Genomic DNA, 27,305 nt, shown 5'->3' with positions numbered 1-27,305 from the left:
CGAATAGTTAGTTCCCTCATTTTTGAGAGGCGTTTAATCACAAGATTAGTGTGCCACCACAAAGAAAGAGCGACGAAGAACGGGATTCGCTGGAGATACTACGGACAAAGGAAAGCTGTTTTAATTGACTTCAAACAACAGAACTACTACAATTGGGAAAATATTACATGGTTTCAAGTGAATTTCCCCCCCCCCCCTCACTGAACGTTTGAGGTATCCGTGTTCCAGAAATGTAATGCAACGTACTGTACAATTATAAAGGAATTCACTTTACAGTGACGTCCGAGACACTTTGTTAACCATCTATTCGGAGACAGAGAAAATAATAAGGACATTACCTATCGCTTGAGATAAGACTGGAATTTATATCCTACAAGGACACCGAAAGCGTTCAACAATATGGGGTGAGTGCACTGCAGCCTTATAGTTTCTCAAATCAAGTTGCGCTTTCTCTACAATCTCTTAAAGGCAAGGACAAAAAGTGAAGTTTGGGATGAGTTCAAGGTGGTATGTATAAATGACCCCATGTTGTATGAATTTGATTGGAAATATTCTGTAAGATTTGGCATGTTATCGCCCTAATGTATGGGCGTAATGTATGCATGCTTTGACGCCAAAAAAAATGCTCAATGATTTCCTAAATGTTTTGTCCATCAGTCTTATTTGAAAGGGTTTCATCTTATATTTATTTTCAACTGACCTAATTTCAGCGTCATCATCCTTTAACAGTAGCATGGTTGATGCCCTCAGTCTACACTCATAACTGTATGAAGATTCACCTTGACTATGGCTACATTGTTCCACACTGTCAAACATATATCATACTGATGTGTTGAAATAATCAGATGAAAATACCACAGTTGACAGACAGACACAGACATGTTGATGACTTTGGTTGTATTGTGTGGTGCAATAGCCCAGCATTTCAGAACTTACTCTAATACTCAGCCTTCTTCTCCAATTAATATTTACTCATGTTTACCTTGGTAACAGACAGCTTTTGAAGCCACCTGTGCTCATGGCTCCATGGCCCAATAATGGACTAAAGGAACCTAACGTTACTCCTTATAGTCCAAGGACCTTCCATGTTCTTTTTAGAGGCGAATTGGCTCTGGCAGACAAATGTGAATCGATTCTCAATTGTGGTACGTTTCTAGAAACATAAAGACTTCTACTTTCATATAACATCAAAATATTTTCACAAGTGCAAAATATACACTTAAGGTACACTGTTTTAACACAGTTGCAGCCCACAGTATCTTTCAGTGACAACACTTTTGTGGCGTCTGTCTTCCGTTTACACACAGGTGTTCGGAGACGCAGATAGTTAATTAGCACAGGTAGGCTACGCCTCTGTCTTCCGTCTGTTTTCCGTAAACAAGCGCTGTAACATGGAAATATGGTTGTGTGGGAACCCTAACCCTTTAAAGGTGTGTAGTAAATTAACTTTTATTTTTTACTTATTCATATTTCTCGCTGATATGAACGGTACGTTCCTTATGTTTCCAAAAAACGGACAGCAAGCGAAGTATTTTGATGTTCAGAACGAGCTTCGGGGCTGTTAACCTCTTATGGATTGGACATTTTTTTTTCAAATTTTCGCCTAAAATGACACCCAAATCTAACTGCCTGTAGCTCAGGACCTGAAGCAAGGATATGCATATTCTTGATACCATTTGAAAGGAAACACTTTGAAGTTTGTAGAAATGTGAAATTAATGTGGGAGAATATAACACATTAGATCTGGTAAAATATAATACAAAAAAACAAACATGCGTTTTCTATGTTTTTTGTTGTTCCATCATCTTTGAAATGCAAGAGAAAGGCCACAATATAATATTGCAGTTTAGGCGCAATTTAGAATGTGTGTGTGCAAAGTTTCAGATTGCTCCAGTGAAGCATTGCAATACTGGACTATTTTGTATCAAGTCTGCCAAATGTGCCGAATTGGTCAATTGACAAATTTTGAAGTACATTTTAGATTTTACATTTTAGTCATTTAGTCATTTACCAGAGTGACTTAGAGTTAGTGAGTGCATACATTTTTTTTTTTTTTTTCATACTGGTCCCCCGTTGTGTTGTGGGAATCGAACCCACAACCCTGGGTTGGTAGAGCGTTAGCTAACTATAGAGAACATACAAAAATGATATGGTAATACAAAATGTAAGTTTATACACTCCCAGGAATGTCATACATGATGGATCATTAGCTTATACACTAACTTTCACACATCTAGATGGCCGGGCGGGGTGGGTGTGGAGCCGGAGACAGCAGGGGTTCAAACTGTAGAACCCAGTTCCTACATTTGAATATAAAAATTGATTTTATCAAACAAAACAATGCTACATTTTATCTCTGGGACCCTTAGGATGACAAATCAGAGCAAGATTACTGAATGTAAGTACATTATTTACCTTCAGAGGTGAATGTATCAAACCAGTTGCCGTGATAAGTTTTTTGTTGTTGTGCACTCTCCTCAAACAATAGCATGGTATTTTTTCACTGTAACAGTGCAGTTAGATTAACAATAATTTAAGCTTTCTGCCCATATAAGACATGTCTATTTCCTGGAAAGGTTAGCTGTTACTTACAACAGTCATGCTAATCACATTAGTGCACGTTAGCACAACCGTCCCGTATACTGGACACCGATCCCGTAGAGGTTAACAACATTTCCCCAGCCAGAGGATACTATTGTCAATAGGCGCTAAAGGTAGTTAGTGTATATGAATGTATTAAAGGCTCCATTGATGGTGAAATCATTAGTTGTGAAAGATTTATGTTGCCTCTTTTTGAATTATTTAACTAATGATATTTAAGAGGGGCCTTGAGGAAACCAATGGGGGGTTTTAGTGTACTGTAACTAGACCAAGTCTGTCTGCTTAAGGATGCAGTCAGCTCAGCTTCAGAGAAACTAGTGCTGTCTTTAGTTCCCATAGTTCTCCACCACATACAAAGGGTTGGGAAAGAAGAACATCTACTCTAACCTCATGCTGTTTTCATTTGGCCCTGAAAAAACCTCTCAGCGCTTTTGAAGTGTATTCCACTTTATAAAAAAAGTCTCATTTGAAGTGTTACCTTCTTTTTCCATCACAGAAAAGGAGCCTTCCCTGAGCTGTAAACATGTATCCATCACACAAAGGTATTATTGACACATGTCATATGTGTTGTGCTTATTCATTGTCCATTTGCCCTGTCCCCAAAAATGTGCCCCTCATCGACAAAAGTTTCCCCTCCCAATTGCCCCATCTTGTCATGTCATGTATGCTCTTATCATATTCTAATCCAGGGATAAATATTAGAACACCTACAGTACGTAATGAAATCCAAACTGGATTTTTCATGCCTCTCAAAATCTGCAGATTTGGTTTCTGCGCTGAGATGCATTTACCCTGAAATTGTCCTAATAAATTATTGCATTGTGTCAAAGGCATTGTGCCTAGACCAGTTTTCCCCCAAATATGATTTGTTTTGTATTGTGCAAGCTTGAGTAAAATTTGACAATTATATAAGCCATGAAATGGTCTTTTGTGGCCTATAGCTTACTGAGAATTCTGATGTTGAGGAAGTGCTGGCTAATTTGCAGTTTTTTGGATCTTTGCCATTGCATGTAATATTCTCTCTTCCATTCACTTTAATTTCTTGACTACAGCATTTTACCAGTCAGCATTTTACCAGTCAGACATATGCAAGAGCCTACTGACCTTCAAGTTAAGAGCCTGCACTTCATAATACAAGGGAAGATGATGCTAAGGTTTTGGCAAGTTTCCAGATTCTTTAGCGAAAGGCAATGTTGTATCGTTAACATTTTGAGTTGTTGATAATTCCATTTGATGAAAATATAATTTGGTCCCTGGAGAAAAATGTGTGGATTAAAGAATGGAAAACCTTAGCACCGTGATAGAATACCATATGTGAGCTGAGATGTCTACTTGTTGTTGAGTAGTAATGAGTTAGCGTTTCCACCGTGCTATTTTGGTATTTAGTTGTGCAGTGTCATGTTGCTGAAATGGCCGGAGACTTTCGCTGGCTCAGGAATGTCGACGTGAGGCTCACTCGACTCTCAGGGGGTCATAGGAATGAAACCCTTAAAGGAGAACTACAGTCAAAATGAGTTTTTCTCTCACACACACTTTATTCTCTCTATACAAAAACAATAATCTAGGTTTCTGCAAAGGAATAGGAGCATTTCCATGGTAATTGAATAGGGGCATTTCCACGATAATGGAATAGGGGCATTTTCACGATAATGGAATAGGGGCATTTTCACGATAATGGAATAGGGGCATTTTCACGATAATGGAATAGGGGCATTTTCACGATAATGGAATAGGGGCATTTTCACGATAATGGAATAGGGGCATTTCCACGATAATGGAATAGGGGCATTTTCACGATAATGGAATAGGGGCATTTTCACGATAATGGAATAGGGGCATTTTCACGATAATGGAATAGGGGCATTTCCACGTTAATGGAATAGGGGCATTTCCACTGTAATGGAATTGCGCTGAGACTCAGATTTTTCACTTAAAATATATGCCAAACAAAAAACATTGATTTTTTAAGTTTAACAAACCATATAACTCTATGCACAAGGACTACTTTTAACAATTTACACTGAACATTTTACAAAAACACATTTACTGGAAGAACTGTGCAGATGCAAAGTTTCGTAACAGAATTCTGGTAACATTCTTCTCTGTGTTTTATGTGACCACGTTTCTAAAAACATTGTTAAATATCTGCTCCGAAGTACGATTAAAAGATGTCTGCAGAAATAATGGGTGTCAGCTATGACATGACACCTTGAGTTTGCAAAAATATATTTTGGATATTGAACTACTGTAGGTGAAGTGGATCTGTTCTGTACTACACAGAAATGGATATGAATGTCATTCAATTCATGGTGATGTATCCTAAATAGGTACATAAAGGTAGAAATATGCAATATCCTCCTTTGCGTATTTGGGTATTATTCTACACACTGGCTATTATTTTAATGAGCTCGGCCACCAAACAAGACCAAATTACGTTGGTCCAGACCGGACCAAATCTGAACCAATCATAGACGTCTATGTTCCACAAGTTTGGACATCAAAATAGAGTACAGCACAGTAGAGTACTGTAGAGTTCAAGAGAGTATAGTTTAGTACAGTACATTAGTGTACTCAACTCTAGTATGCTCTACTGTGTACTGAACTCTACTCCACTGTATTATACTATACAGGACTGTACTGTACTGAACTATACTTTTACTTTTCTTTACTGTACTGTGCGCTACTGTACTGTGCTGTCCAAACTTGTAAACATAGATGTCTATGATCCGGACCAGACCAAATCTGAACCAATCATGGACGTCTATGTTTGGGCCAAATTAAGGTCGGTCCTGACATCTGTGGACGTTGAAATCAAGGCCAGGGGGGACTGACCAAATTACCGATTTGGTAACAGAATTTCGAGTTTGAATCAGTTAATAATTCTTAAACAAAATTGGTATCAGTAAAAACACTATAACTAATTGATAGCGCTACCTTTTATTATCCACCCTCATGAGTGCGAGAAATGTGAAAATATCTTAAAGATATGTGGGTTTTTGTTAACGGAATTTGAAGGCATAAGGCAATGTTTCTTAAACTTACAGAAGCCAGAAAGAAATGTCACAAACTAAATATACAGTGCATTCGAAAAGTATTCAGACCCCATGACTTTTTCCACATTTTATTAAGTTGCAGCCTTATTCTAAAATATTTTTTTTCCCTCATCAATCTACACACAATACCCCATAATGACAAAGCGAAAACAGGTTTTTAGAAATTTTTGAAAATCTATAACAAATAAAAAACAGATACCTTATTTACATACACAACCAGTCAAAAGTTTGGACACACCTACTCATTCAAGGGTTTTTATTTATTTTTACTATTTTTTACATTGTAGAATAATAGTGAGGACATCAAAACTATGAAATAACACATATGGAATCATGTAGTAAACAAAAAAAGGTTAAACAAATCAAAATATATTTGAGAATCTTCAAATAGCCACCCTTTGCCTTGATGACAGATTTGCACACTCTTGGCATTCTCTCAACCAGCTTCACCTGGAATGCTTTTCCAACAGTCTTGAAGGAGTTCCCACATATGCTGAGCACTTGTTGGCTGCTTTTCCTTCACTCTGCGGTCCAACTCATCCCAAACCATCTCAATCGGGTTGAGGTCGGGGGATTGTGGAGGCCATGTCATCTGATGCAGCACTCCATCACTCTCCTTCTTGGTAAAATAGCCCTTACACAGCCTGCGGGTGTGTTGGGTCATTGTCCTGTTGAAAAACTAATGATAGTCCAACTAAGCCCCAACCAGATGGGATGGCGTATCGCTGTAGAATGCTGTGGTAGCCAAGCTGGTTAAGTGTGCCTTGAATTCTAATTAAATCACAGACAGTGTCACCAGCAAAGCACCCCCACACCATAGCACCTCCTCCTCCATGCTTTACGGTGGGAAATACACATGCAGAGATCATCCGTTCACCCACACCGCGTCTCACAAATACATGGTGGTTGAAACCAAAAATCTCCTATTTGGACTCATCAGACCATAGGACAGGTTTCCACCGGTCTAATGTCCATTGCCCGTGTTTCTTGGCCCAAGCAAGTCTCTTCTTCTTATTGGTGTCCTTTAGTAGTGGTTTCTTTGCAGCAATTCGACCATGAAGGCCTGATTCACACAGTCCCCTGTGAACAGTTGATGTTGAGATGTGTCTGTTACTTGAACTCTGTGAAGCATTTATTTGGGATGCAATTTCTGAGGCTGGTAACTCTAATGAACGTATCCTCTGAAGCAGAGGTAACTCTGAGTCTTCCATTCCTGTCGCGGTCCTCATGAGAGCTAGTTTCATCATAGCGCTTGATGGTTTTTGCGACTGCACTTGAAGAAACGTTCAAAGTTCTTGACATTTTCCATATTGACTGACCTTCATGTCTTAAAGTAATGATGGACTGTCATTTCTCTTTGCTTATTTGAGCTGTTCTTGCCATAATATGGACTTGGTCTTTTATCAAATAGGGCTATCTTCTGTATACCCCCCCTACCCTGTCACAACACAACTGATTGGCTCAAACGCATTAAGAAGGAAAGAAATTGTACAAATTAACTTTTAACAAGGCACACCTGTTAATTGAAATGTATTCCAGGTGACTACCTCATGAAGCTGGTTGAGAGAATGCCAAGAGTGTGCAAAGCTGTCATCAAGGCAAAGGGTGGCTATTTGAAGAATCTGAAATATAAAACATATTTTGATTTGTTTAACACTTTTTTGGTTACTACATGATTCCATATGTGTTATTTCATAGTTTTGATGTCTTCGCTATTATTCTACAATATAGAAAATAGTTTTTAAAAAATTAAGAAAAACCCTGGAATGAGTAGGTGTGTCCAAATGTATGACTGGTACTGTAAGTATTCAGACCCTTTGCTATGAGACTCGAAATTGAGCTCAGGTGCATCTTGTTTCCATTGATCATCCTTGAGATGTTTCTACAACTTGATTGGAGTCCACCTGTGGTAAATTCAATTGATTGGACATGATTTGGAAAGGCACACACCTGTCTATATAAGGTCCCACAGTTGACAGTGCATGTCAGAGCAAAAACCAAGCCATGAGACAGGATTGCGTCGGCACAGATCTGGGGAAAGGTACCAAAAAATGTCTTAAGCATTGAAGTTCCCCAAAAACACTGGCCTCCAGCATTCTTAAATTGAAGAAGTTTGGAACCACCAAGATTCTTCCTCGAGCTCGCTGCCCGGCCAAACTGAGCAATCTGGGGAGAAGGGCATTCGTCAGGGAGGTGACCAAGAACCCGATGGTCACTCTGACTGTTCCAGAGTTCCTCTGTGGAGATGGTTGTCTTTCTGGAAGGTTCTCCCATCTCTGCAGCACTCCACCAATCAAGCCTTTATGGTAGAGTGGCCAGACAGAAGCCGCCACTCAGTAAAAGGCACATGACAGCCCGCTTGGAGTTTGCCAAAAGGCACCTAAAGGACTCTCAAACCATGAGAAACAAGATTATCTGGTCTGATGAAACCAAGATTGAATTCCAAGCGTCTTGTCTGGAGGAAACCTGGCACCATACCTGCGGTGAAGCCTGGTGATGGCAGGATCATGCTGTGGGGATGTTTTTCAGCGGCAGAGACTGGGAGACTAGTCAGGATGGAGGAAAAGAGCAACGTATAGAGAGATCCTTGATGAAAACCTGCTCAGGACCTCAGACTGGGGCGACGGTTCACCTTCCAACAGGACAACGACCCTAAGCACACAGCCAAGATAACGCAGGAGTGGCTTCGGGACAAGTCTCTGAATGTCCTTGAGGGACCCAGCCAGAGCCCAGACTTGAACCCGATCTAACATCTCTGGAGAGACCTGAAAATAGCTGTACAGCGACGCTCCCCATCCAACCTGACCGAGCTTGAGAAGACCTGCAGAGAAGAATGGGAGAAACTCCCCAAATACAGGTGTGCCAAACTTGTAGCGTCATACCCAAGAAGACTCGAGGCTGTAATCGCTGCCAAAGGTGCTTCTACAAAGTACTGAGTAAAGGGTCTGAATACTTATGTAAATGTAATATTTCTGTTTTTTATTTTTAATACATTTGCTGAAATTTCTAAAAACCTGTTTTTGTTTTGTCATAATGGGGTATTGTGTATAGATTGATTAGGGGGAAAAAAACTATTGAATCTTTTTTAGAACAGTGCTGTAACGTAACAAAATGTGGAAAATGTCAAGGGGTCTGAATACTTTCTGAATGCACTGTAAGTGTTGATATTAGCCGGGGTCTTTACTCTTTACTCCAACATTGTGTTTTGCGGTTAAGACTTTTTCTGATAGATGTTTTATAAGACCTCTTTTCCATCTGTTTGACAAGAAATCAAAGCCTTTGTTTATTCCTATTTTTTAGGATTGAAAATGGTTCAAAAATGTATGTATACCTTAATCTCTCAAAAGTATAGACTCTTAGCTTTCATATGACACCCACTTTGACATGCTCCTATGAACTTCACATGTTGGTGCTCATGGGTCCTTTTACATGGAAATGACCATAGTCCCCTGAGTGTCATCCCCGTAATGCTCACAGCAGGGGTAACAATTTAGTATTTTTACCTCCGGGACCATTTATATAGGTGTCGGCGGAAAACATTACTAAACAACTCACATTAGTCTATTACCTACATGCAAATATGGCACAAGATTGCAATAGCCTAATTGATTTCACAGTTGTGGAGTCATAGCTTTTTTTTTTTTTTTTTCAGATCTTTTCAAATAATCAGAGGTAGTATATGGGGGATATTTACACCCCAGAACTTCTGCATGAAGTAGGTCATTTAGAATCTTATAACAAATTATTTTTCAGGATCAGTTTACCTGTGGTATTCTGCCATCTGTTTTCCCCATGGAAGATGTGTCCTTTGTCACATTAAGCATATATCCATACCACGTGTAGTTTGGAACAGCTTGGTTTTATATTTCTGAGCTATTGCTTCCAGATAACTTATTTTGAAGCTTTCATAGACCACAGAATAACTCATGGGTATTTTCAGGCAGCTGGAAGGGGCAGCTGATCCACATAGGGGGGCCATTTTACAGATCAGTGGCTTTGGAAGATGAATTACTGAGGGAGCTTAAGCATGATGACGAGACAAGTGAAGGGGATTAGCCAGTGATGACACTGTGTCTCTGGGTGAACCCACACACCCAAGGGTCATTGGGAAAGTGAATTTTAGAGTTTAACTCAGAACGTGAGCGAGAAGCTAATGTCTAATGCTGTTTCACTGTAAATGTAGTTAATGATTTCAGAAAGGAACAATCAATTTTTCCATTTGCCCTAAAAATGCACTGATTCCCACAGAAGTGATTTGACCAGATACAGAAAGCGGCCCATCCATCGTCAACAACGCCCAAGATTAATTCATAGTATATGGGCGTGCGTACAGCACGGGAAAGGTGATGAAATATAGATACGTGGGGAGAGTAGTAGTCTTTTCCTCCAGCTCCCACCCTCTCATCTAGCTGTCTGCCAGCCCAGCAGCTGCTGTCCCAATGACCTTGCTAGCCATCCGCTCCTCACCGTCCCCTCTGATCATACAGCTCCAACTTGTTTGTTTCAATGATTCCTTGTACTTTTCATGGTCATAGACTACAGTATATATAGGCTAGTCAATGCCAACACGCTCCTGGAATGTGTTACATGTAGCTATACAGAAGTACACACTTGTTTTTCCATGAATCAGTTTCATTTAATAATGTACACATAAATGTAATTCAGTTCATGCATGAGTGAGGGTATGCGTGTGTGTAGAGGGGCAGGGGAGATGAATAGGTTTACAATAATCTATCTGGACAACCCTTGCTTTATTAAGACCTTTGCAGAGCAGTGCCATGTTGCATTGAAAATGTCACTGCAATATTTACCTAATCTCTAGGATACCTGTGCACAACACTGTAAGGCTGGTTCGACATGGCTACACAGAGGCTAGTAGAGCGTTGAAGAACGTTGGTAGAGCGTTGTAGAACGTTGGCGGTTCGGTGTGGTAAGTTGTGGTTCCCACTTCCTCCTTGACCCTGCAGGGCAGCATGGAATGTGCCAGATGGCCAGACAAAGGCCTGTGTCCCACAATGTGTGTCACTGTCACCCCTCCCCCCCTCCACTCCCTGCCTCCTCCTCTCCACGTCTCTTTGCTTTCCCTTCTGAGGCCTCGCTTTGGGCTTCCAACCCAGTACCTCCCTGCCAGGGGGAGGGCTCAAGGCACCATTTTTTTCTCTCTCGCTGCCCACTCACGCACTCAGACATGAGGCTTCTCGGTTGTCACAGCGTGAGACATGGCGTCTTTACAACCAAGCTCTCATGGGCTTCTGTAGAACCTAGATCTGATCCTCTAATGGGAATGAATATGGACTGTATTTACGCTGCAGGACTGATCTTTAGGAGGATTTGAATCCATGTTAATCTATACGTATCATCAAGTCAGTTTATTGTCTAGGCATAGTCACTTTACCCCTACCTACATGTACATATTACCTCAATTACCTCGACTAACATGTACCCCTGCACATTGACTCGGTACCGGTACCCCCTCTATGTATGTGTGTGTATGTATGTGTGTATATATATATATATATATATATACACACACACACACGCATACATACAGTGGGGGGAAAAAGTATTTAGTCAGCCACCAATTGTGCAAGTTCTCCCATTTAAAAAGATGAGAGAAGCCTGTAATTTTCATCATAGGTACACGTCAACTATGACAGACAAATTGAGAAAGAAAATCCAGAAAATCACATTGTAGGATTTTTAATGAATTTATTTGCAAATTATGGTGGAAAATAAGTATTTGGTCACCTACAAACAAGCAAGATTTCTGGCTCTCACAGACCTGTAACTTCTTCTTTAAGAGGCTCCTCTGTCCTCCACTCGTTACCTGTATTAATGGCACCTGTTTGAACTTGTTATCAGTATAAAAGACACCTGTCCACAACCTCAAACAGTCACACTCCAAACTCCACTATGGCCAAGACCAAAGAGCTGTCAAAGGACACCAGAAACAAAATTGTAGACCTGCACCAGGCTGGGAAGACTGAATCTGCAATAGGTAAGCAGCTTGGTTTGAAGAAATCAACTGTGGGAGCAATTATTAGGAAATGGAAGACATACAAGACCACTGATAATCTCCCTCGATCTGGGGCTCCACGCAAGATCTCACCCCGTGGGGTCAAAATGATCACAAGAACGGTGAGCAAAAATCCCAGAACCACACGGGGGGACGTAGTGAATGACCTGCAGAGAGCTGGGACCAAAGTAACAAAGCCTACCATCAGTAACACACTACGCCGCCAGGGACTCAAATCCTGCAGTGCCAGACGTGTCCCCCTGCTTAAGCCAGTACATGTTCAGGCCCGTCGGGGCGGCAGGTAGCTTAGTGGTTAAGAGCGTTGTGCCAGTAACCGAAAGGTCGCTGGTTCTAATCCCCGAGCCGACTAGGTGAAAAATCTGTCGATGTGCCCTTGAGCAAGGCACTTAACCCTAATTGCTCCTGTAAGTCGCTCTGGATAAGAGCGTCTGCTAAATGAATAAAATGTAAATGTAAGTTTGCTAGAGTGCATTTGGATGATCCAGAAGAGGATTGGGAGAATGTCATATGGTCAGATGAAACCAAAATAGAACTTTTTGGTAAAAAATCAACTCGTTGTGTTTGGAGGACAAAGAATGCTGAGTTGCATCCAAAGAACACCATACCTACTGTGAAGCATGGGGGTGGAAACATCATGCTTTGGGGCTGTTTTTCTGCAAAGGGACCAGGACGACTGATCCGTGTAAAGGAAAGAATGAATGGGGCCATGTATCGTGAGATTTTGAGTGAAAACCTCCTTCCATCAGCAAGGGCATTGAAGATGAAACGTGGCTGGGTCTTTCAGCATGACAATGATCCCAAACACACCGCCCGGGCAACGAAGGAGTGGCTTCGTAAGAAGCATTTCAAGGTCCTGGAGTGGCCTAGCCAGTCTCCAGATCTCAACCCCATAGAAAATCTTTGGAGGGAGTTGAAAGTCCGTGTTGCCCAGCAACAGCCCCAAAACATCACTTCTCTAGAGGAGATCTGCATGGAGGAATGGGCCAAAATACCAGCAACAGTGTGTGAAAACCTTGTGAAGACTTACAGAAAACGTTTGACCTGTGTCATTGCCAACAAAGGGTATATAACAAAGTATTGAGAAACTTTTGTTATTGACCAAATACTTATTTTCCACCATAATTTGCAAATAAATTCATTAAAAATCCTACAATGTGATTTTCTGGATTTTTTCTTCTAATTTTCTCTGTCATAGTTGACGTGTACCTATGATAAAAAATTACAGGCCTCTCTCATCTTTTTAAGTGGGAGAACTTGCACAATTGGTGGCTGACTAAATCCTTTTTTCCCCACTGTATATACATACATATTATATATATGTGTGTGTGTGTGTGTGTGTGTATGTATGTGTATATATATTTGTGTGTGTATGTATGTGTATATATATGTGTGTGTGTGTATATATATATATACACACACACACACTAGGGGTGTAACGATTCGTTTTTAACAACGATTCGATTTGTATCACGATTTTTGGTTGTCGATACGATTCAAGGACAATATTGGTTCATTTAGAACGATACGATCCGAAACGATTCAGTGACTTGAAATCGATTCAGTAACCTTTTAGCCAAAAATTCAACCAGTGTGACTGAAATAAATACCTGGATACTGGACAGTGCAGGTGAAGTTTCCTAGATTCCTGTTTCTTGTAAGGACCGCAATGGTGGCTTGATAATTTCTCGCTCGTCGGCTTCTCCTCTGTCGTCCGCCATGCTATGTTTTGTTGTCTTTGCGCTGCTGCTGGCGTGGGGCGATGACATCACGGATAGGCAGACTGAATCGAGTAATGTTTAAAGCCTTTATCATTAAAAGTGCTAAGAAAAAACATCCATATAAAGTCTGACGTGCTTAAATCCAATGGGTTATTTCCTAGTATCGATACAATCGATTTATTACATTTTAAAACGATGTTAGATTGATATATGTTGTCCAAAAGGCCAACTCACAGAGCACAGATCGATGTAGTTGGATCATAGGAATATAAATTGATACATCGATGTAGTAGATGGATCGTTACACCCCTAATACACATACATATATACATACATATATAATGTGTATGTATATACAGTGGGGAAAAAAAAAATCCAGAAAATCACATTGTATGATTTTTAAGTAATTTATTTGCATTTTATTGCATGACATAAGTATTTGATACATCAGAAAAGCAGAACTTAATATTTGGTACAGAAACCTTTGTTTGCAATTACAGAGATCATACGTTTCCTGTAGGTCTTGACCAGGTTTGCGCACACTGCAGCAGGGATTTTGGCCCACTCCTCCATACAGACCTTCTCCAGATCCTTCAGGTTTCGGGACTGTCGCTGGGCAATACGGACTTTCAGCTCCCTCCAAAGATTGTCTATTGGGTTCAGGTCTGGAGACTGGCTAGGCCACTCCAGGACCTTGAGATGCTTCTTACGGAGCCACTCCTTAGTTGCCCTGGCTGTGTGTTTCGGGTCGTTGTCATGCTGGAAGACCCAGCCACGACCCATCTTCAATGCTCTTACTGACTCGTGATACATGGCCCCATCCATCCTCCCCTCAATACGGTGCAGTCGTCCTGTCCCCTTTGCAGAAAAGCATCCCCAAAGAATTATGTTTCCACCTCCATGCTTCACGGTTGGGATGGTGTTCTTGGGGTTGTACTCATCCTTCTTCTTCCTCCAAACACGGCGAGTGGAGTTTAGACCAAAAAGCTCTATTTTTGTCTCATCAGACCACATGACCTTCCCCCATTCCTCCTCTGGATCATCCAGATGGTCATTGGCAAACTTCAGACGTGCCTGTACATGAGCTGGCTTGAGCAGGGGGACCTTGCGTGCGCTGCAGGATTTTTATCCATGACGGCGTAGTGTGTTACTAATGTTTTTTTTTAGACTGTGGTCCCAGCTCTCTTCAGGTCATTGACCAGGTCCTGCCGTGTAGTTCTGGGCTGATCCCTCACCTTCCTCATGATCATTGATGCCCCACGAGGTGAGATCTTGCATGGAGCCCCAGACCGAGTCATCTTGAACTTCTTCCATTTTCTAGTAATTGCGCCAAAAGTTGTTGCCTTCTCACCAAGCTGCTTGCCTATTGTCCTGTAGCCCATCCCAGCCTTGTGCAGGTCTACAATTTTATCCCTGATGTCCTTACACAGCTCTCTGGTCTTGGCCATTGTGGAGAGGTTGGAGTCTGTTTGATTGAGTGTGTGGACAGGTGTCTTTTATACAGGTAACGAGTTCAAACAGGTGCAGTTAATACAGGTAATGAGTGGAGAACAGGAGGGCTTCTTAAAGAAAAACTAACAGGTCTGTGAGAGCTGGATTTCTTACTGGTTGGTAGGTGATCAAATACTTATGTCATGCAATAAAATGCAAATTAAATATATAAAAATCATACAATGTGATTTTTGTGATTTTTGTTTTAGATTCCGTCTCTCACAGTTGAAGTGTACCTATGATAAAAATTACAGACCTCTACATGCTTTGTAAGTAGGAAAACCTGCAAAATTGCCAGTGTATCAAATACTTGTTCTCCCCACTGTGTGTGTGTGTGTGTGTATGTATGTATGTATGTATGTATGTATGTATGTATGTTATGTATGTGTATGTGTATGTGTATGTGTATGTGTATGTGTATGTGTATGTGTATGTGTGTGTGTGTGTGTGTGTGTTTGTTTGTTTGTTTGTTACCGGATTGTGTTAAGAACTGTAATGCTGCTGGGTTTTTCACGCTCAACAGTTTCCCGTGTGTCTTAAGACTGGTTTACCACCCAAAGAACATCCATCCAACTTGACACACCTGTCCCCTACCATTAGCAACTGTAATTTCATTTGTTGGGTAAATTAGTTTAAATTAAATAGACAGAGAACAGAACTACCGCAACGTTATTTTTGTACCTACCGGCGGGGCGGGAATAACACAGCCTTGGGAGGGAAGTAACAGCTGGCGAGAAGTGCACAATATCTGTCTTAACTCCATGTTTTTGGTTTGTAATGCTTGTTACTTCCAAAAAATGTAATATCAGCCATGATTTCACATTTGTGTCGATTGGAATAATTCATGTTATATTTTCTAAGTTTATGAAAATGAACCATGTGTCAACGTCGCAATGTTGCGCAACCACAGTATTTTGCCTTACAATATTAATCAAACTAAAATGGATCACATAATAGCTATATTAACCATCGTTTTCTCATCTCACTTTAATGGGAATTTAGTAGATGTTTTTCACAATTTTCAGAGACTATTCATGCTTAGCCCGACCAATCAGGTGCGCTCCAGCTGTCCTTGTCATGCACGCTCCTCATGTCTTGATAGAATAAACTTCTTTATTCTCCTCACAAACGGCAAACTCATCATGGCTTGACATAAGGTAATTGACCCCCAGAATCAACAAGATAAAAACATGTTTTTACCACTAACCTGTTGTTAAAAGCTTGTGAGAAGCTCATCCAGGAAGTCAATTGATTAAGGCATAATTCTAATAATGTCATATAATTTTCAAACATGGTCACTTGTTGATATTTTGCAAACATTATAAAATCAATATGAACTAGAGGAGACAATGGCCTCTGCTTAAACGTTTATTTTATTTTATTCCACTTCCGTCCCCCTTGTCTCTCCTGTAACTTCTCCCAGGCTAACACCCAAGACTAGCTAGCATGATACTTGAAACCTATGCTGGCATTTAGTCACTAGATGGGTTAAGAAAATTACGTGTGGAACCTTAACCAACTAAACACAATGCTACAACCGAAAAACACTTCAGATGGAACAGCGATGCTCGTTGATGTGTAACCGTAGTTGCCTGCGCGTAATACCAGTGTATTGCAAGCCGCGTGGATGTGCATAGATGCACTACATTGTTAGTTCCACAGGTAATGAATCTATTGATGGTGTATTCTTTATTTGTAATGAACGATCTGAAGGTGTTGGACTTTTGAAATACCTGTACAGGCCACACAATTGCGACGGGAAGAAACCATGGGCATCATCCAAATGTTCCTTAGGAGATTTCGTTAGGTCATAAGTGTCTGCGCGCACCAGCATGTCCATTACGCCTCGATCACACCGACAGCGTCATTGCATTTTGGTACACCAGAAGTACATTCATTTCCAATGGAACGTTGCGTTTGCTTTGCAGCATTGCATTGCAGAGGCAGTTGCAGTGCGTTCTGTGTGGTGAATACGTTGGATTTATCGAGCATCGAACGAATGCGTCAAACTATGCGTAGACGGCTTGACAGAAATGGTAGCAGAATGTGAATGTTGAACTTTTGTTGCACACATATGCAGATGATGATGCTTACCATTTTGCGCAAATACGCTGTAGGTGTGATCGAGGCATTACGCATACTTTCGATAAATCCAACGTATGCACCACACAGAATGCACTGCAACTGCCTCTGCAACACAATGCTGCAAGGCAAACGTAGTGTTCCATTGGAAATGAATGTACTTCTGGTGTACCAAAACGCAATGATGCTGTTGGTGTGATCAAGGCATTAGGCTGCGGGACCTAGAATGAATGAACAGGGGAAGTTCATGAAACACATCAGTGCCCACAGTTTGCAATATATGCCAGTGTTGTCTAATAATGTTTTTAATGTCAGAGCTGTAAGGAGGGTTTTTCTAAAAAAAAAATTAATGTCATTGCTGTAAGGAGTGAATGTAGTACAGCACACCACAGAAAATTATTTTTATTTTTTTCTTGTGTTTGTAATGTATCATGTCTGTCCATAGCACAGAGTCCAAACTTGCTCTGGAGTAACCTCTGTGAGAAATTTGAGTACAATTGATTTGCTTCCGTGATAGAATCCTCATTTTGAGTGGTCAATGAGACTGAGCGCTAGCTAACCAGCTGAGCTAGCAATCAATGTAAAAAAAAACTAAAGGATCATTTTTGATTAGAAAATACTCCAATAGGCTCTTCATTTCAGGAATCACAGTAGCAAGTACCACTGGTGCACTGTTCAATTATTTAACCATTTAAACTATTTATTTTTTAAAGAAAACTAATTTTTACCCACTGGCTTTCATGTGTTTCAAACGTGTTGCTATCCATTGGAGCGCTGAGATTGGTTGGCCAAAATTCTGGGGTGGGGTTAGCGAACTTCAATTAGAGCAAGGTTTCCCAAGCTCGCTCCTGTTTTCAGTTTTAAAGCTAATTTCCTGAAATGTTAAGCATTTTGCCATGAATAATGCTGTGTTATTTTGCTCAAACATAATAACACAATCTATACTGCTAAATTCATTGTTTTTGGAATTTTCAATTTTCCCTTGTCTAGCTTTTATTTTGGTGATTGTTAGTTCTCAAAGATTATATGATAAGAAAAATATTAGGTACAGCCATCTAATATCGGCCTCTCATCAACAAGCTTTTTTCACCTACAGGACTACCACTGACTGGATGTTTTTTTGTTTGTCGTATGTGAAAAGCTCAGGAGGCCGGCCATTTCTGAGATACTGGAACCGGCGCGCCTGGCACGGACAATCATACCACTCTCAAAGTCACTTAGGTCACTCGTTTTGCCCATTCTAACGTTCAATCAAACAGTAACTGAATGCCTCAATGCCTGTCTGCCTGCTTTACAGAGCAAGCCACGGCCATGTGACTCACTGTCTGTAGGAGCGAACCATTTTCGTGAATGGTGTGGTGTGCCTAATAAACTGGCCACTGAGTGAATATGTCCATTATCTTTTGGACATATACATATCTTGTTTTAGTCGTTTAAGTTTACACTGAAAGCGCTTTTCCATCCCTAACCTAGCCTCTGTCGAGTCTCCAAAAACCAATGTTCCAGTTTTCAGGGGAAATGGAAAGTGAGCCTGTGGCGTGACTTCCTATTTTGGACGTTAACAAGGCAACACTACAGTGAGGGAAAAAAGTATTTGATCCCCTGCTGATTTTGTACGTTTGCCCACTGACGAAGACATGATCAGTCTATAATTTTAATGGTGGGTTTATTTGAACAGTGAGAGACAGAATAACAACAACAAAATCAAAAATGTCAAAAATGTTATAAATGATTTGCATTTTAAGAGGGAAATAAGTATTTGACCCCTCTGCAAAACATGACTCAGTACTTGGTGGCAAAACCCTTGTTGGCAATCACAGAGGTCAGACGTTTCTTGTAGTTGGCCACCAGGTTTACACACATCTCAGGAGGGATTTTGTCCCACTCCTCTTTGCAGATCTTCTCCAAGTCATTAAGGTTTCGAGCCTGACGTTTGGCAACTCGAACCTTCAGCTCCCTCCACAGATTTTCTATGGGATTAAGGTCTGGAGACTGGCTAGGCCACTCCAGGACCTTAATGTGCTTCTTCTTGAGCCACTCCTTTGTTGCCTTGGCCGTGTGTTTTGGGTCATTGTCATGCTGGAATACCCATCCCCACCCATTTTCAATGCCCTGGCTGAGGGAAAGAGGTTCTCAGTCAAGATTTGATGGTACATGGCGACGTCCATCGTCCCTTTGATGCGGTGAAGTTGTCCTGTCCTCTTAGCAGAAAAACACCCCCAAAGCATAATGTTTCCACCTCCATGTTTGACGGTGGGGATGGTGTTCTTGGGGTCATAGGCAGCATTCCTCCTCCTCCAAACACGGCGAGTTGAGTTGATGCCAAAGAGCTCAATTTTGGTCTCATCTGACCACAACACTTTCACCCAGTTCTCCTCTGAATCATTCAGATGTTCACTGGCAAACTTCAGACGGCCCTGTATATGTGCTTTCTTGAGCAGGGGGACCTTGCGGGCGCAGCAGGATTTCAGTCCTTCACGGCGTAGTGTGTTACCAATTGTTTTCTTGGTGACTATGGTCCCAGCTGCCTGAGATCATTGACAAGATCCTCCCGTGTAGCTCTGGGCTGATTCCTCACCATTCTCATGATCATTGCAACTCCACGAGGTGAGATCTTGCATGGAGCCCCAGGCCGAGGGAGATTGACAGCTCCTTTGAGTTTCTTCCATTTGCGAATAATCGCACCAACTGTTGTCACCTTCTCACCAAGCTGCTTGACGATGGTCTTGTAGCCCATTCCAGCCTTGTGTAGGTCTACAATCTTGTCCCTGACATCCTTGGAGAGCGCTTTGGTCTTGGCCATGGTGGCGAGTTTGGAATCTGATTGATTGATTGTTACCTGTATAAAAGACACCTGTCCACAGAAGCAAACTTTTATACAGGTAACAAACTGAGATTAGGAGCACTCCCTTTAAGAGTGTGCTCCTAATCTCAGCTCGTTACCTGTATAAAAGACACCTGGGAGCCAGAAATCTTTCTGATTGAGAGGGGGTCAAATACTTATTTCCCTCATTAAAATGCAAATCAATTTATAACATTTTTGACATGCGTTTTTCTGGATTTCTTTGTTCTTATTCTGTCTCTCACTGTTCAAATAAACCTACCATTAAAATTATAGACTGATCATGTCTTTGTCAGTGGGCAAACGTACAAAATCAGCAGGGGATCAAATACTTTTTTCCCTCACTGTACATCTTAACTCCTCCGCATTTACTGGATTGGTTGAACAGTGCAGAAGAGAACCTTCCCCGGCAGTTTTTTTCTTCTCGCCAAGACCAATAGGCAGGGGATCTAGCTTCAGGCATTTATTTTACGCCTGCTACATTAGGTTTTTCCTAACCTAAACCCACAACAATACCCACAGGCTTTATAAAAAAATTTGAAATACCATCCATTTAAAAGATGGGAATGTCTGAGCAATATGTGCCTCTGCAGAACATTTTCTTTTCAGAACTATTTTTATTTAAAAAAACAATATTACGTAGTTTGCCCTTTAATTTGTTAATGCATTGTGGTGGCTCATTTGAAAGAAAGCCATTTCCAGGGCTCAAAATGAATCCGAGTGTGAATCCCAAAAAGGGGCTCACCTCCCGCAGCTTGAGTGGCAGCAATGGAATCATGTAAATGAAACATGCATACGTCCTCCATTTCACCTCCTTGTCTTGGAAGAGAATGTCAGTGAGTGACAGGGCTGTGTTGCTAAATAACATTGTGTGTTTCTCCACTGAAGGGAACAACCCATCTTCAGTGCCAGAGCGCATGTCTTCCAGATAGACCCGGCCACCAAGAGGAACTGGCTTCCCGCCAGCAAGCATGCCGTCACTGTCTCCTTCTTCTACGATGCCAATCGGAGTGTGTACCGTATCATCAGTGTGGGGGGCACCAAGGTGAGATATGAACCCCACTGGCTCTCTCTTAGCAACATGGTCCTCATTGTTGAGATTGCCTTTGATGCAGTATGATTGAACAGCAGAGTCCCCGTTGAGTAACACCATTAGTAAGGACCTGCTGTGTCATTTCTGGTAGAGGGTAGTTAGCTGTACCTTTGGCTGCTTCCCAACACACACACACACACACACACACACACACACACACACACACACATTATAGGGGAGCTGGCCAGCTCTCGACTAATGAGCATGTAACATTTATAGTCCTGCCGCCCTATACTTGTCCTACAAAGGGTGCTTCAATGGTAGTCAGCACCATTATATTATTATTTTGCTTAGGTTTTTGTCAGTACTAGAGTGAGTGGATGTCCTTACTCAATGAGAATGTATATGCTCTCGCTCACTGAATGGGTTGATGGAGTAAAAAGGGAAATGGTGAACTTTTCACACGTCTGCAATTTAGTACATTTCAGACAATAATGCCTTTGTCTGATGTGTTGGTAATGTTGTTTTTCTTTGTGAATTTATTATCAGTAGGCCCCAGGCAAGGTGGCAGAATCAAGCAGTGATGTGTTAAGTTTTCCTTTGTTGCTTTGTTGATTAGAAATAAGCAGTTGATTTATGCCACGGACTCTGCCATCCATCACAGGCCATCATCAACAGCACCATTACCCCCAACATGACCTTCACCAAAACCTCCCAGAAGTTTGGCCAGTGGGCTGACAGCCGCGCCAACACCGTGTATGGCCTGGGCTTTGCCACCGAGCAACAGCTTCAGCAGGTTAGTCACCACTGGTGTTATAGACGGTTGAAAATTCAGAAGAAACACATTTCTAATGCATACTCGTTGACTAATTACTCTAATACTTACGTTTCACTTTTTCTTCCATAGTTTTCAGACCAGTTCAAGGAAGTGAAAGAAGCAGCACGTCTTGCAAGGGAGAAATCACAGGAGAAATTTGAACTGACCAACCCCGCGCTGAATATCGCCGCCCCACAGGTGAGGTCTGGAACTGCAGTTGCTCGATTAGCCCCATAAGTTAACTGCCGAGGCATGACAGATAAGCACATGGCTTAGCAGCGCTACCCTCAGGACCATGTGTGTGTGTATCTATCTATCTATCTATCTATCTATCTATCTATCTTATCTATCTTATCTATCTATCTAATCTTAGACACATTTAATTCTCTTGGGGTATTCTATTATTTTCCCCATTTGGTTAAGTCTATTAAAGGATTTCATGCATGAGAAATGGGGATGGTAGGCGGAAACAAGCTTGTTCCAAGGTAAACAGAGTGACCGTAATGCCTCCTCCTCCTGGGGAAGTGTGAGAGGGGCTGAGTCATATATAAATGTGGGGATTTTTTTCTAGGACACTAACTGTTGAAATTAAGCCTTCCTTTGGGTGATATAATTTTGGGTGTTATTACTTTTAAGGTCAGTAATTGACACTGGCAGTGTGAAATTGTATGTTAGTCCGCTTGCAGTACAATTTTCAACTCCTCCAAACATAGCTGCTGGAAGTAGGGGTGCTGAAAAATCAGAATAAAAAAAATATTAATAAAAAAAAAACATTGAAGAAATGATTGTTTAACAGAAGTAGTGCACTGGGCCTTTACTAGTATTAGCGGACCGATATAGACGTCTGTAGCGTGGGCAAAAAAGGTAGTTGTATAATTAAGAACAGTATCTTGCAGGATTCAATAGTTGGAATTGTAAGAGTTGTTGCCCTGTCCCTTTCTCTGCGATTGTCACCCTGTCCTCAAACATTTACATCAAAAGGTGCAAAGTTGGGGCCTCCCGAGTGGCGCAGTGGTCTCTACAGACCCGGGTTCGATCCCAGGCTGTGTCGCAACCGGCCGTGACAGGCAGTCCCATAGGGCGGTGCACAATTGGCCCAGCGTCGTCCGGGTTAGGGGAGGGATTGGCCCGTGGGGGCTTTACTTGGCTCATCGCGCTCTAGCTCTAGTCAGTTGAATGGTGTTTCCTCCAACACATTGGTACGGCTAGCTTCCAGGTTAAGCGGGCGGGTGTTAAGAAGCAGGGTTTGGCGGGTCATGTTTCGAAGGTTGCATGACTCGACCTTCGCCTCTCCTGAGCCCGTTGGGGACTTGCAGCGATAAGACGATCGTAATTGGATCGCAATTGGATATCACGAAATTGGGGAGAAAAAGGGGATAAAATAAAAAAGGTGCAAAGACACAGATCCACATCAAATTAAATATTTTTCTTGATCAAATAACATGGAAAACAACCACTTAATTGACCGTCCTTACAAACCACTTAATGTAAATGTACATTACTGTATTGTACATAGGCTGGTCATCTAGGTTTGTACCTGTACACTTTCCATCACCATGAAGAAAAACTATGCACAATACAGTAATTGAGTACATTGAGACGTCAAGTGGTTTGTGATGATGTGGCTCAGTTCGTAGAGCCATGGCGCTTGCAATGCTAGGGTTGTGGGGTTGATTCCCACGGGGGGACCAGTACGAAAAAGTATGAGAATGTATGCATTCACTACTGTAAGTTGCTCTGAATAAGAGTGTCTACTAAAATGGAAAAGGAATGAATAGACCATTTCACTTTTCACATAGAAATAAGTTGCATTTGCAAAGTATTTCAAGAAACTAGAAAACGTAAGCTATATCAAGCAAGTATTTTTATATTCCACAAGTATTATCAGATTAACTTTTTTGTACAGATAGTTATCAGACTCAAGTTACAAAAGCTGGTAAACACTCAAATACATTTTAGTTTAAAAAAATTCACAAAAGAAGTGCACTGGGCCTTTACTAGTCCTGTATTAGTGGACCGATAAAGACGTCTTTAGTGCGGGCGATAATTTTTTTTCTGCATCCCTTGTGTCTGCAAAGAAAATCGCAGCACTCCACCCCAAACTACTTCCTGCGGCTGTGCCTCCAAAGATTCTCTTGAACCATGTTGTGTGCTGAAAGGCATTATGGTTGTTTGTTTCTTGGGAATTAATATGGGATATATTATCACTGAATTACGTTTGAAGGATTTGCTGTATCAATAATGACAGCTTGAGCCAATGTGGGCGGGAGACACAATTTATACACCACGCAAACTATGTAAATACAAACTCATTGTATTTGGAAATTACATTGTTATACAGCTCATTGTTACAGAGCCGACCTGAACCGATGACTTGTCCAATTCATTTTAATGGCTATTTCAGCAAATTAATTGGAATCCATTGTTTGATAAGTGCTAGGGCCAGTTTGGTTATTTGTTGTTGTAGCAACATGCATTGAATGAGAGCTGTGTGTGTGCTGCAAACCACTAACAAGAAGCCATTGAACATGAGTAGCTGCCAACAGTATAAGGCAAACATGTTTTTTTTAGGAATAGCGCTAGTCACGGGGGAAGCAGTTCTCCATACTGTCTACAGCCAACCAGAGCCTTTGTGTAACTGTACAATAGCCCCGCTGTTTAGCATATTGAGATAAACAGGCGTTAGGCGGCATTCTATTGGCATTCATTCCTATTATGCACTACTATGAACAATGGGCAGTATAGAATAGATAGCCCGGAGCGTCATTGTTTGAGTATTCATAAATGTGACATAACTCCAACAATACAGCAGAAACAACGATACATTCTTCTTCATAGCTTTCCTGGTTTGTGATATTCTTGAGTTATGTTTTACAAGGCACGTCGTAGAGTTGTGCTTATTTACAGCTGGGCTTATTTTGATGTGATCCGATTTCACTCTGTTTTATCACATTAGTTCCACAAACAATGCCCCCGTGTCCGTTGACACCAGGCGGAAACATTCCTTTGGCTACTGTGGGAATGTATAATGTAATTGCAATGGGGTCACCTAGGAAACTGTCTGGAGCGCAGCGTATTTCTTTGTACAGTCCACTGACTCCTTCCTCTCCTCAATCTAGACTGCAGTCATCCCCATACTTTCAGCCACTCTGATTTATAGATAAGACAGAACACAAATCGATACGCACTATGTGGTTTTACAGTTTTTAATACGTGTTTAATACGCTTTATGTACACACTTTATTAGAAAATTTATGAAATGCACATTGTTATATTTGGTAACACTTACTTATTTTCCCTCGACTCCAACCCCATTCGATGCATGGAACGGATGTGGGTGGAACTATGTCTACATAAGGGAGCTAATTATTTATTTTGACTCCCAAAAGCTCTGACGAAGGCCTTGAGGCCGATACGTAAAGCTTATTAAAGAGCAGTGATACTATTAAGAGCAGTGTGCGGGTTTCTTCATTTTTCTCATCTTATTCAATTGATCCCATGCACCTGCAACAAAGATAGCTCAGATGTGCGAGTGCCTTTTGAATTTTGTTCTATGAACTAAATACAATTGGTGCAGTTTCATGTAAGAAGTATATGCTGACATTAAGCATACACACTGCAGTCCTAATATGATATCACTTCATGAAGGAATGATAGTAATTGACTTAAGTCATTATGGTTATGGCAGATGTGATGTCACGTCTATGATATAACTGTAAAAGCTTTATGTCTGGAGGTCCTGCATTTTAGTGTTGAAAAGCTTAGTAGTGACTTAAATAATAACAACTGCGATGGCATGGTTGTTGAAAAGAGAACAAAACATTATTTTATTTTGTAGCTGGAGGGACACTTAAAGCGGTGTTGATGCTCCAGGTTTTGGTACCTCTCCTCTCCCATTGTATTAATTCACTACACTCCAATTCTTACAAGCCCTGGTCACTAACAACTAGCATGGGTACACCCACTTCTCTCACAGCCTCCAAGGCAACAGTACACTCCCACTGATGCAGAGCTACAGTTGAAGTCGGAAGTTTACATACACCTTAGCTAAATACATTTAAACTCAGTTTTCACAATTCCTGACATTTAATCCTAGTAAAAAATCCCTGTTTTAGGTCAGTTAGGATCACCACTTTATTTTAAGAATGTGAAATGTCTGAATAATAGTAGAGAGAATGATTTATTTCAGCTTTTATTTCTTTCATCACATTCCCAGTGTGTCAGAAGTTTACATATACTCAATTAGTATTTGGTAGCATTGCCTTTAAATTGTTTAACTTGGATCAAACATTTCGGGTAGCCTTCCACAAGCTTCCCACAATAAGTTGGGTGAATTTTGGCCCATTCCTCCTGACAGAGCTGGTGTAACTGAGTCAGGTTTGTAGGCCTCCTTGCTCACACACGCTTTTTCAGTTCTGCCCACAAATTTTCTATAGGATAGAGGTCAGGGCTTTGTGATGGCCACTCCAATACCTTGACTTTGTTGTCCTTAAGCCATTTTGCCACATCTTTGGAAGTATGCTTGGGGTCATTGTCCATTTAGAAGACCCATTTGCGACCAAGCTTTAACGTCCTGACTGATGTCTTGAGATGTTGCTTCAATATATCCACATAATGTTCCTTCCTCATGATGCCATCTATTTTGTGAAGTGCACCAGTCCCTCCTGCAGCAAAGGACCCTCACACTATGATGCTGCCACCCCGTGCTTCACGGTTGGGATGGTGTTCTTTGGCTTGCAAGTGCCCCCTTTTTCCTCCAAACATAACGATGGGCATTATGGCCAAACAGTTCTATTTTTGTTTCATCAGACTAGAGGACATTTCTCCAAAAGGTACGATCTTTGTCCCCATGTGCAGTTGCAAACCGTAGTCTGGCTTTTTTATGGCCTTTTTGGAGCAGTAGCTTCTTCCTTGCTAAGCGGCCTTTCAGGTTATGTCAATATAGGACTCGTTTTACTGTGGATATAGATACTTTTGTACCTGTTCCCTCCAGCATCTTCACAAGGTCCTTTGCTGTTGTTCTGGGATTGATTTGCACTTTTCGCACCAAAGTATGTTCATCTCTAGGAGACAGAACGCGTCTCCTTCCTGAGCGGTATGAAGGCTGCGTGGTCCCATGGTGTTTATACTTGCGTACTATTGTTTGTACAGATGAATGTGGTACCTTCAGGCATTTGGAAATTGCTCCCAAGGATGAACCAGACTTGTGGAGGTCTACAATTTCTTTTCTGAGGTCTTGGCTGATTTCTTTTGATTTTCCCATGATGTCAAGCAAAGAGGCACTGAGTTTGAAGGTAGGCCTTGAAATACATCCACAGGTACACCTCCAATTGACTCAAATGATGTCAATTAGCCTATCAGAAGCTTCTAAAGCCATGACATCATTTCCTGGAACTTTCCAAGCTGTTTAAAGGTACAGTCAACTTAGTGTATGTAAACTTCTGACCCACTGGAATTGTGACACAGTGAAATAATCTGTCTGTAAACAATTGTTGGAAAAATTACTTGTGTCATGCACAAAGTAGATGTCCTAACCGACTTGACAAAACTATAGTTTGTTAACAAGAAATTTGTGGAGTGGTTGAAAAACGAGTTTTAATGACTCCAACCTAAGTCTATGTAAACTTCCGA

At 41.2% G+C, this 27,305-nt stretch overlaps 1 protein-coding gene across 1 annotated transcript in view; it reads left to right on the top strand.

Moving 5' to 3' along the window:
• Window positions 1-337: 337 nt before the first annotated feature.
• Window positions 338-27,305, top strand: part of LOC311131591 (homer protein homolog 3-like) — a gene marked incomplete at its 3' end in the record, with an annotated part of 45,823 nt that continues 18,855 nt past the window's right edge. Inside the window, exons 1-4 of the mRNA XM_084164659.1 lie at window positions 338-404; window positions 20,713-20,869; window positions 21,522-21,653; window positions 21,765-21,872. Coding sequence (XP_084020785.1) covers window positions 400-404; window positions 20,713-20,869; window positions 21,522-21,653; window positions 21,765-21,872 — 402 coding nt within the window. The 5' untranslated portion in view covers window positions 338-399. The remainder of the gene's footprint in view (window positions 405-20,712; window positions 20,870-21,521; window positions 21,654-21,764; window positions 21,873-27,305) is intronic.

This window comes from Coregonus lavaretus (genome assembly GCF_964263955.1).
Source record: "Coregonus lavaretus genome assembly, chromosome: 6".
Taxonomy (NCBI): domain Eukaryota; kingdom Metazoa; phylum Chordata; class Actinopteri; order Salmoniformes; family Salmonidae; genus Coregonus; species Coregonus lavaretus.
This window is presented reverse-complemented; position numbering and strand designations above follow the sequence as displayed.